Source organism: Phocoena phocoena, chromosome 6, assembly GCF_963924675.1.
Source record: "Phocoena phocoena chromosome 6, mPhoPho1.1, whole genome shotgun sequence".
NCBI lineage: Eukaryota > Metazoa > Chordata > Mammalia > Artiodactyla > Phocoenidae > Phocoena > Phocoena phocoena.
The window spans coordinates 27,323,434-27,335,149 of record NC_089224.1 but is presented as its reverse complement, the minus strand read 5'-3'; the positions used below and the strand labels follow the sequence as shown (position 1 = coordinate 27,335,149).

Below are 11,716 nucleotides of genomic sequence, written 5' to 3'. Positions count from 1 at the left end.
TAATACACATACACAATTCTCTCACACCTATGGACACACACATGCAAATATTCCTAACCCCTGAACATATGGATCCCCTCCCAAACACTATACATTATGCTACCTCTCCAGAATACAAGCTCCCCACCACTACCCCCACATATAAACTGTATATGTGTGTGTGTGTGTGTGTGTATATATATATATTTCTACCCTCACCCTGAATATATAGACAGACCACCTCTTACGTCTATCAAACACAAGTATAAACACCCTAGCATTCTCCAAAGAAATACACTTTGAATACTCCTAACAACTCCATACCTTATGAACAAACTTTGATAATGCATGCACCTGATGATGGACACACACACGGATTAGAATACACAAGTAAGAAACATGGAAATATCTCCAGCAAACCATTTATGAAACAACTTCCATATATCAACTTATCCCTAGCTATCAGGAGCCAGCTCACACATATACAAGTACTAACAAATACCGATATCACATATTTCTAATACATATAAATGCAATTGTCCATCTTCCCTGTGGAAACATAGAACCCCACCTCTCTATCAGATACACATATACTCACTTCCCAAAATACATAAGCCTAAGAGGCTCCTACTGAAAATTACAAATGCACAGCCTCAGCAAATATTCCTCCAAGTGGCCATGCCCCTTGAATACACAAACTCATTTAACACACAACTCTCCACAAGTCCCAAAGAGCACCACAATTACCTAGTACACTACAAATATGCAATAATATCACCCTATACGCCCTTTCTTCCAAATACACATACAGTACCACACTACTGGCGTATACATAACCCCACATTCCCAACCTCTCACACAGAATTAACTCTGCCATCTTGCAGAATACAGAATCATACAAACACAACATACCTACATATACAACATCCACCAGTCCCATAAAATAGTCACAGACTTGCCCCCTACACATCCAAATATACATAGATAGCTCCTGAAAATGCACACACACAAACACCCCATAACCATACAACATGCCCTGAATACACAAATGATCAGCCTACATTCCCCAAATATACAAAACAAACAGACTGGACACCCAAAGTAATATACACCACTACTTTTCCTGACATTGCCCTTATGCATAGGCAGATAATCCTTCCAAATCCACCATTAGACACACACAAATCCCCAAATTCATAGGAGAAAAGAACACATGTAAACATATTCCCCAAACACCAAATTACAAACACCTAACCACCAACTCCTTGAGTATGCCTGTGTCACATCTCAACACCCTCCAAATACAGCACTCACTCTTACACACTCTCACAAAAACACAGGCATGACCTCCCTTCAAAGTCAAATATGCACAGACAAAACCAAGCCGCACATTTGACTACATATCAGATTCCCACCAACCAATTAAATATGTACAGACCCCATCTATGCTTGCAAATCAATCATGATTTGACATCAGACTACAAATACGTGTTTATGACCACATTCAGCAAAGTTGCTCCCATCACTGACAAAAGAATGCAGTTTGAACATAAGTGTTGATTGATGTTTTTATGATAAGAAGGAAGACACTAGTGAAACTATGAGAGTATTCCTTCGATCTTCACTCATTTTCCAATCACCTGAGCTACACCTTTGGAACCAGATGAGGGTTTTCAACTCGCAAGAACTTCCCTCTAGCTTTTGTACTCTTCACAAGGCGCAGACTAGAACGGCACCTGTTTAATAGCTCGCACACACTATTTGCCTCCCACTGTAGGCCCCGCAGTCGCTGAACCCTTCATGCAGCCGGCTCCCCAGTGGTGCCAATAACCCTGGGGTAAACACCTCAAGGGAATCGAGCTCTATGGGGGCGTGAATCCACATTGTGGCGAGTCTCCTTACACGGACAAGGGCACAGATAACCCACAGGGTGAACAACAGCGCAGAGCGGTGACAGCTGAGGGGTGAAAAGTCCCCGTACCCCTTACCTCAGGATTCCTATAATTGACGCGAGAGGCCGCCATGACAGGCCGCTCCAGCGCCGGACGGCCGTTGGGGCCCCACCGTCCGCGCTCGCGCATGCGCTCCTGTCTTCCGGAGCAAGCTGCCCCAACAGACGCTGGGAGCCGTTGGAGGACGGCGGTCCGCGTGCCCGAGAGCCCCGCGCCCAGTGGGCGTGCGCAGGCGCGGGGCGCTCGGACACCTGCTCCAGGAGGTCTCTGCAGGAGAGGAGAGAAATGGAGGGTCCGGCACGCTGCGGAACTTAACTGGCGACGCTCCTCGCCGGGAACTTTCGTGACGGTCTCTTCTTCAAACCAGCTCTTGTGAGATGTGCACTCGTGATTTTTATATTGCACACGTGAAACCCATGCACTTAGCTACAAAGAGTTCTGGAGAGCTCTGCTGTAAGCACAGTAGCCTCAAATTGGGGCAAGTGCTTTCATGCCCTTTGGACTGCCGTTCCTTGGTTCTTGTTTATCCCTTTCAGAAAACAACAGGTCCTTTTTCCTAACAAGCCTGAAATTTCTGTTAAAGAGCAATTCTAGGAAAGAATTTCATACCTGGGAAACACTCTTAAGATACTGTCTCCTGACTCCGTTCCTAGAGTTTTTCCAACGCATTTACTCTTCTAGAATATTTTTTCTCAGTGTATTTAATACATGGAGGTTGTTCAATAAATGTTGATTCACAGGTGTGTCCTTTGTACGGTTTGGGGTTTTTTTTAAATAATTTTGAGAAAGAGTTGACCATCTGGGCCAATTTCAACACAGCAGGTAGTATAGGAACAATTTTACTTTCCCTCCCTCCTTTTTTATAATATCTTGCAGAATTCTGCTCTTCTATAAAAATAGATTGCCTTCGTTTTTAGCTGCATGATGTATCTCTGGGAAGATTTTAATGAAAGAGATAACACTGGTTTCCTCCGGGAAAGAGGATTGGGTTGACAGGGGAAAGAGGTGGGAGGAGGACTCGCCACTGCATATTCCATTTTGCACAATTTAATTTTGAACCATGAGAAGGTGTTACTCGCTTAAAATATTATACTAAAATCATTTAAAAGGTAAGAAACGAAATCTTTAACAACCATGGAATACTATGAGAAAGACATTTAGTGAATTCTGGTCTTGGACGTGGGGACTGCACGACAGTTTTTTGATGGCCGGGGGCTTTCCAGCACAAAGGATCATTAGTAAGGCTGGTCCTGCTGGATGTTGGTTGGAGCACAAGGACCACTTCCTTAGGAGTGATGTACATACAGCAGTCAAAGACACTGCATCTGCTGAGACAATCCTAATTTCAAATACTCAGTTCCATGTGGCCATTATTTATGTTTATCAGACTAACACTTGGGTATTTTGTTCAGAAAGTCTAGTCTCTGTTGAAGTAAGTCAAGAGCCAGGTAGGAAGCAGAGTGTGTTGAGGGACACAAAACTAGGTTGATGGATAAAGACGTGAAAGGAAGGGACTGTCATGTCCAACATCGGTGCCATGAATCAAAAGAAGTTTATAAACGGCCTAAAGAGGCACACGCCAATTGTGTTGCCACTGTGTGAGATGGAAGGAACTTCCGGTTCTTGCCTACCTCCCAGAGCCCTCGTGGAATGTCCCCCCACCCCACGTCACCGGGACCCACGTACCCTCTGCCCCTCCCCCACTGCAGAACGTTTCAGCGCACATTCTACTGTTTAAATTTAAACGTGGCTCTCCTTTACTTGGATCCTGAGCAACTGCTGAAGCAGGTCGCTCTCTGGGTCCTGGTCTTGACTTTTCTCATTGAGGCTACCAGGCAGCAGTAGTCCGTGCCCAAGCCTGCAGGATGGCTTCAGAAGGAGGTAAGCCTATAGGTTGGGGGCGTGTTTTCAGAGACCCTGCCATCTCTCACGTCCTTCGGGTTCACATGTGACACTTCACTGTGGGCACATAGTTGGACTGAAGTAGAGGGAGAAGAGAGCACTGGACACACAAGGACATTTCACCTGGGGAGACTGGGGAGCCTGAAGAAACCTGAGACTGCGCTGGGGAGGAGGGGTCATTGGAGGTAGATCAAGAGGAATTGCCCTGGCTGTGGAGAAAGGATGGCAGCAGACAGGTTGATTCTTTCTAGAGAGGAGACAAGCCACTCTGAAACATGTGTGGAAGGATGTGTGTGATGTCCTGGTGGTGACTCAGGGAGGGTCATGAGGAAAGCCTATACCTGTACTATGTTCCTGAGGTACCTGAAGCTTGCCTCACTATATCTTTCAAAGGGATTTGAACAGGAGCCTACTGTATCTCAGGGGGCCCTGGGGAGAGATGGTCTTGGTGAGAAAACTCTTCAATGGGGCTGTGTGTGGCCACACCTGTAGTGAAGTGTCCTCTCCGAGAGCTAGTCAGGAGGTTACTGAAATGGCCGCAGCCCACACCTCGTCCACTCCTCCCAGCCCAGAGGTCACTTCTCAGTTCAGGTAACTGTTGCCTTGGATTCAACAGGGGATGGGCAACCGTGTAACTTCAGCCAAGAGAGGGCTCAGGTTCCTGAGTTGCTCTGAATTGTTCTTCCTTTTGTGGAATCGCAGTACTTCAGACCTACTTCATCTTGTCCAGTATCTCATGGTGGACCCTCAGGCTGCCTTGAGAGGAAGAGTTTGTTCATATTTCATGTCACTCCTTCATGGGCAGGGAACAGATGTGGAGTGGGGTTGTTTCGGGTGGAATGTCTATGAAGGCTGTTTCCTCTTTTAAAGGGGGAAGGAGTGTAGCCCAGAGTCAGGAAGACGATCTTCTGTGTTACTATTAAACGTCCTATGACACCTATTCTGGTTAATTAGGTGCACCGTGGAGTGTACCTTGTTCTCCTGAACAGGGATGTATTTCAGACAACTTGATCGCCATGGCACCTGGCTTATGCTTGCTTCTCAGATTGTCTCTCCGTTATGGGGAGCTGGAAGGAGAAGGACCACAGGCTGTCTATACTCCCACCACCAATGAAACATAACAATTCCCTGGCCCTTGTTTAATCCTCTGCAGCCATCACTGGCTGTGAAATGACAGAATCTAAGGGACACGTGCCTACTTCTCAGACCACCCCCCCCCCACCTCCTAGGAACAGAATTCCTGAGTGATGACAGTGACTCTGGGCCCTGGGAAGGGGGTGGCAGGACCTGGCCCAGGTTACGTACCTGCTGTGGGTTGTTCTGAGATGCAGGTGCATTCTGGGCCAGTGTTATGGGTTTGTATCAGGATTCCATTAGAGGGATATTTTCCAGCATTTTGTCTTGTTTTGTGAGGCTAGGAAAGAAAGAGGGGATTTATACTGAGCGTCAGGAAAAGGAGGACTGAGGAGGAGGTGGGGCCCTAATGTTTTACACAGTGCCTGTCAACAAAGGGCCTTTGGGTGCCTAGAACTTACCTTGCAGGAGGTCCCTACCTGCTAGTACGCCGGCTGAGGGGCATTTCTCACAGAGCGGATGTGCACACAGTTCCAGGTCTTGGGAGACAGCCTGTGAGGCTTAGCTGCCAGCGGCTGCCTTAGGGAGGCTCTCCAAGTGAATGCTTGCTGAGGCAATTTCTTCTCGGCAGGCAGGGGTCAGGGGCCTTGGTGGATGGGCGCGGGGTCACCAGTGGAATAATTCTCAGCTGGAGGTCAGGGCATGAAAAGCACTTAAAGACATTTGCACGCTGCAGTTTCCCTTGTCCAGGTGTCTCTCACCTGTGGAGATTACACTCTGAGGCCGCAGAAAGCCTCTGTCCCACTGGCCCATTCTGCTCCCCCATTCACTCCTTTCCTTTGCCTCAACAGCATCTCCAGTGCTGGGAACGGATGTCATCATGAACCCTGGTGCCTCCTTGTCTGATTTCATGGCAGTGCTCTATCCTCCACCCATTCCTGGGCCCCAGCACCGGCCACCCTGGGGGCAGCACCTGCCACCTCCCATCACTCCAGCATTACCTCCTGGCAGCAGCCTGCTGCCAGCTTTCCCCACAACGCCTTTGGTGGCTAACGGTAATTGTGGACCCAGTGCCCCAGGGGCCTGCAACCTCACTGTCCAAGTCAGGTCACAAGGGAGGCCAGTGGAGGCGCCCCAGACTCAGACCTTTATCATAACTCAGGGCCCCCTCACCTGGAGCGCTCCAGGGGCCCTCAGCGGGACTGCTGCATGTCCTGTGCCCGTATTCTTAGCATCCCCTGCGATGGAGACCATTGTGACTGCTCCAGCTGTTGGAATTACTCAGGCTGGCAAGAGAGGCTGGACCCCAGACTTTCCTCCTCAAGCTCCACCACCAGCTGCCCAGTTGGCCCCTATCATTCGACCAGTGAACTCTGGGCCTTGGTCACATGGCACTTCCAGGGAGGGCAGCCTGGCCACCAACCAGCCCTATGCCTCGCAGGGTGACTGCTCTAAACCCCAGAGCGTGTACAGTAACTTCCGACGTTGGCAGTGCCTCAAGCCACTGGCGCGGAAACACCTTCCCCAGCGTCCTGATGCAGAAGGACGCTTTCTTTCCTGCTTTCTCATGTGAGTGAACGCTCAGGGGGTCGTGAGCTTATCGGAACTTTTAGATAAAGAGGACCTGGGGATGCACTCGCAGGTTAGGTTTCTAGGGATACTGGAAGCAAGGTCTGAGGGCGATGTCCATGCTATGAGAAGGCACATTGTCGGTCATATGGGTAAGCCTGCCAGTCCATGACATCATGACTGAAATGTGCCTTATCTCACCTGACCCCACCACCCTGAGAGTCTAGCCAACTTGCTCTTCCATGATTCTCATGGTAATATGGACTGAAGACTTGCAGTCAGAGAGGGTCGTGCTGTAAGGTGAGGAGCCAAGGAGTGGATGCCGCAGTCTCCTGTGGTGCCGTCTCCTTTCATACAGGACTTGAGTGTACGTGGCCGGGGGAGGTCACTTCGGAGGAGGGGGAGGAGCGCGGGGCCCAGGAGAGCGCTTAATGCACGCCTTGACTTCGCTGTTGTGGAGAATTCCACTAGGAACAGGGTGACGGTAGAGCTCTCCTAAGGGCGTGGGCTCTCTCCCACTAGAGCTGTGAGCTTGGCAGGCATTTCCATCCTAAACCTCCGGTCCCTCGTAAAAAGAGGACAGTCACACTTCACTCAGAGGACCGGGCAGAAGACTCCTTGGGCTAATCTATGAAGTGTTAGCAGATGGCCTGGCACATGCCATGCCTCATTGATGATAGTGATATTTCTTACGAAAAGGCAGCCTTGAAGAGGAAAAGAGCTCCCCAAGGCACAGTGTCCCAGCTGTAGCCTGGGAGTGGATGGTCATCCTCGAGTGAGTGTGAGGCGGTGACAGCAGTGGCCGGGAAGCCTTGTCTTTGCCCTCCCAGACACCTGCCTCTCACCCTCCTGTTGCTCAGTCATGCTGTGTTGAGTGATGTGTGGTCCACATTGGCAGGTGGGGTCAGGCAGGTGGGGGCTGGGCTGGGCACGGAGACTGACCCCAAGGTCTTACAGCCCAGTGCTTCGATCCATGGCCCGCCTGAAGCCCACCATGACGCTGGAGTGGGGACTGTGCAGGGCCGTGCAGGAATGGCAGCGCGTTAGCAACTTTGACCGGATGATCTACTATGAGATAGCAGAAAAGTGAGTCAGCGTCCTGGGCCCAGGGGCTGCGTGGAGGCTGAGGCGAGTGGGTGAGGGCAGGGTCTGGCCGTGGGGGTGCTCATCAGAGAGGACAAAGGAGGAGGGCTGTCACCAAGAACAGGGGCCCCACAGCCCAGAGGCCCTACTGTCCTCCAGAAACCCCTCCCTCACCTTGAGGGTTTGGGTCTTCTGTCCTTCCTCCACCTGGAGCTCTGGCCTCCCCTGATTTTGACCTACCCTTGCCTTGACATGAAGGTCTCAGGATGGGGCAGGGTGACGCTGTGAGTCCAGTTGGGGTCCAACTCCGGCCATATGGGCTGAACTGGGGAAAGAGCTCCAACTGCCAGCCTGCTGCTTCCTTAGTGGTGGGTGGCTGGTGGCCACTGACATAGATTTGGGACACCCTCTTCTCATGAAAAGTGGCCTGAGTGTGTAACCTGGGATCCCTGAAGAGGCTGGGGAAGCCTGCTGTCATCAGCCCGAGGGTTTCTGACCCTTCCATTGTTTGCTCCATGGTAATCCTCTTGGTTTAAGAAAGAAAAGCAAACAAACTAGTGCCTCTCAGAGGAAAGGAAGGCCTCTCCTCCAAGCTCAGCACCCACATCGTCCAGTCTCTCCTGGGCTCTGTCTCCAGGTCTCTGTTCCAGGACTCTCAGTCCCAGCCCAGGGTCCTGGATTCGGGCAAGGACCCCTGTGGGGAACACACGCCTGTTCCAGCCTCTGCCTGTCAGCCCTTCATGTGGTTCTGGATGGGGACGGGGGGCATGAGGAGGGTGCCCCCTGGGTCAGCCACGTGTCCCGTTGACCTGGTTCAATTCAGCAACCTGGGTCGATGCTGTTGAATGGCCTCCAGTGCTGGTGAGGCAGGAAGGGTCACAGGTCTCGTATCAGTCCCAGGAGCAGCTCTCTGCTGTGGACAGCACCTCACAGGGCCTTGACTGCCCCAAGGCACATCCTCTCCCAATCCCTCATTATTGGCTGCCTTTTTTGGGCTCCAGAACCCAGGCCTTTTTCTCAGGGTGGCCTGTGCCTCCGTCACCCCCCAGGTTCATGGAATTTGAGGCCGAGGAGGAGATGCAGATTCAGAAGTGGCAGTGGATGCAGTGCGTGCAGAACCTGCCTCCTCCAGCCCCATCGAAGCTGGATCCTTGGGGGCCCCCAGCCCCGAAAGTGGGCCTTCAGCCAGGCACCCAGGTTCCCACTGGAGTTGAAGGCACAGGTAACAGGGGCCTAGGGTTGGCCACTGTCCCCACGTGGATCCTTTTCCTTCAAGACAGGGGCGTTGGTCATTCAACCAAAACAGCCACTGAGGCAGGGGGTGGGGCGTGGGGTCATGGGGTCTCAGCTGCCCTTTGTCACTACTGGGTATTGACTTGGTCAGTTTTGTAACTCCTCTCACACCTCCCTGTCAAAGGACCCCACACAAAGTCTGCCTAGGAAGTGGGTTTGATGGCGAGACCCCTAGAAAATTGGAGGTGCCCCACTTCCTTACTTGTGACTCTCTTAGATGCCCCCCTTACCTCCCCTCTCCAACAGTGCATGAGGCTTCAGGTGGTCCTGACCCCCCCACACCCACATCAATGTCCCCCAAACAATGCCCTCACCAACGTGTGCTCGGTGGTCAGGAGGTGGACCGGGAGTCCCTCACCTTCCTTCCCTTCCTCCCGCTCTGCCTCAGCCTGTGCTCCCAGGATGTCCGGCCCCAGGGCCCAGCCCTCCCACCCAAAGCCACACGGGTCCCAGCGGCCCCCAGAGCCCAAGGCACCCAAGGAGCTTCCCCCCGAGGCTGTGACGGAGTATATGGACATCATGGATGCGCTGGTGGGGCCCGTCCACTCAGCCACAGGAGAGTCAGATGCAGAAGGTGGAGAGGACGGAAATGAGCTGAAGCAGGAAGAGGACGGCATCTACTCGGACCCGGGCCTCTTGAGCTACATTGACGAGCTGTGTTCCCAGGAGGACTTTGTCAGCGAGGTAGGCTAGGCCTGGAGCCTGGGGTCTACAAGATGCCAGGGCATGGAACACTCAGCACCCAAGATCTGGGTTCTGCTCAGGCCGTTGGGACTTAAGCTCAGCTCCTTGTTCCTGAGCCTGGTGTTAGGGGAAGTTTACGCAGATGTATGTGTGTACGTGTTTGTGTCTGTCTGTGTGTATGCCTTTGTGTGTCTGTGTATGTGCCTCTGTGTATGTGCTCTTTTGTGTGTGTATGTGCATGTGTGTGTGTGTGTGTGTGTGTGTGTTCTGAACATCCCCGCCTTGTGGAGGGGAGTGGGGTGGGTCTCTGCTTTTCACTTTCCCTCCGGGTCTTCTTGTCTCACAGGCCACTCCTGGCCAAGGATGCTCACAGCCTCTTCTTTCTGTCCGAGGTGGAGGCAGTCATTCACCCTCGATTCCTGGCAGAATTGCTTTCCCCAGATGCACAGCTGGATCTCTTGGCCCTAGTGGAGGAGCTGGAGCAGGAGGAAGGGCTCACCCCAGAAGAAGTGAGCCAGGGGAGGGAGAAGGACACTCAGGGAGCCAGGGGACCCCACTGGAGGGGGACGCCAGGTGATCCAGTGTTCAGGGGAACCCAGATGACCCAGGGGAGCCAGAGGATGGAGGGATCCCCGGTAGAACAGGGGAGACAAGGGACACCAAGGAAGACCAGGGAATTGAGGGACCCCAGTGAACAGGGGAGAGGTAAGACCCCAGAACTGCAGGGCCACCTGGCGCTGTCCATCCCTCCCCTTCCTGGGAAGCCTGGCATGGGGAAGGGCCCGTTCTGGGGTGGGTGCAGTGCAGGGTGAAAGGAAGGAGAGGATGGGGAGCCGGGAGGGGAGGGAAGGGCACAAAGCTGGGAAGAAGGTGCAGGAGGATGGCAGGAATTCCACAGTGTCTGTGTTTGGATTCGAGTCCTGGAGTCCCCCATCCCCTCCTTCCCCCAAGGGCCATTGTCCCACTGCACAGGGCTCCTCCTCTCACACGTGTGTGTGGAGCCAACTCTGTCCTCCTCCCCCCTACCAGCTGGTGCAGAAACGACTCCTAGCCTTGAAAGAGGACGAGGGTGTGCGGGCAGCCCCGAGTCACAGTGCACCCGGAATGCGCTCAAGTCCCTCTGAGTCCGACGCCGGCCAAGGTGCCCAGAGGCATGACCAAGACCCCCATCTAGGGGTCAGTGATGAAGCCTGCCCACCAGAGATTGATTCTGAGGCTCCTCATAGGCTCATCCAAACAGACACTGGCCTGTGCAGGCCCAAAGTCTTTGTTCCCTCTCGAGGATGTCAGGAGGTCTCTCTATTCCGGGCCGGACGGCCCTCTCCTCCCCAGGGTCAAAGGCGCACTGCCCCTCTACGGGAACCCAGGGATGCGTCTGTTCTCAGAGAGGCCTCTCCTGTTTGGGAGGCCCGAGGGCCCAGGGACAGGTCCAGTGACGACGACGAGGAGCTCCCCAGCCTGGCCTTCCTCTTCGGCTCTCTGCAGAGCCTGCTGCCTGGCTGGGTGTCCCAGAGTCCTGCCCATGCCCCAGGCGTGGCCTCCCCTGGAGGTTGGGGAGCCCGGAGTGCTCCCCACACCCCCTCCCTTCAGAAAAGAGGCCTCAGACCAGCTCCACCAGCCGCTCCCAAGTTGAGGAAGCGGGCTCTGTGTGGATGCCCAGCCACTGCTGAGACGCTGTCCATCCCCGTGACTAGCCTCGGGGTGTCTGGGAGGCCAGCCTTGACCCTGGGGCCGGCTCTCCCCTCACAGCTGAGAAAGAGAAAGCGTGACCCGTGTGTCACAGAGAAGACTAGGAAGAGGAGAAGAAACACTGCAGCCAGTAGGGAACAGCTGGGCCGGCCCTCCAGGGTGACCCCCAGGGGAGCCTAGGGGCTCCTTGTCATCCCACTGCTGACCTTGGATGATGTGGGGGGAAGGGAGGGAGGGCAGGACCACCAGGGATGGGAGGGGGAGCGGGATTGTGGGGGGTTAGAGAGGTGGGTGAGGTGGGTGTGGCCAGGTGTGGGTGGGAGCAGGACCTTTGGAGTGATGTGTATCAATTGTGAATAAAGATAGTCTTGGTGGGAAATGCTCTCAGGCCACTGTCATCTTGTTCGTGTTGCGCTGCTCCACAGAGAGCGATCCAGAGAGGAAGGAAGGATGAGGGAGGTCACAGGAGCTCTGGATCTACAGGTGGCCAA

General features: G+C 53.3%; 1 protein-coding gene across 1 annotated transcript; it reads left to right on the top strand.

Annotated features, from left to right (window-relative positions):
* Window positions 1–3,796: 3,796 nt before the first annotated feature.
* LOC136125017 (NUT family member 2G-like) lies at window positions 3,797–11,405 on the top strand. Its single transcript, XM_065879871.1, has 7 exons — window positions 3,797–3,812; window positions 5,759–6,476; window positions 7,434–7,562; window positions 8,609–8,781; window positions 9,070–9,536; window positions 9,929–10,045; window positions 10,566–11,405. The coding sequence occupies exons 1-7, from the start codon at window positions 3,797–3,799 to the stop codon at window positions 11,403–11,405; spliced, it is 2,460 nt and encodes an 819-aa protein (XP_065735943.1).
* The last annotated feature ends 311 nt before the right edge of the window (window positions 11,406–11,716 follow it).

What these genes read in the sequence shown, in the direction of transcription:
- LOC136125017 (XM_065879871.1), top strand. An exon ending in AGGAGGACTTTGTCAGCGAG is followed by an intron (nt 9,537 to 9,928) that starts GTAGGCTAGGCC and finishes TTTCTGTCCGAG; the next exon opens with GTGGAGGCAGTCATTCACCC. An exon ending in AAGGGCTCACCCCAGAAGAA is followed by an intron (nt 10,046 to 10,565) that starts GTGAGCCAGGGG and finishes CCCCCCTACCAG; the next exon opens with CTGGTGCAGAAACGACTCCT.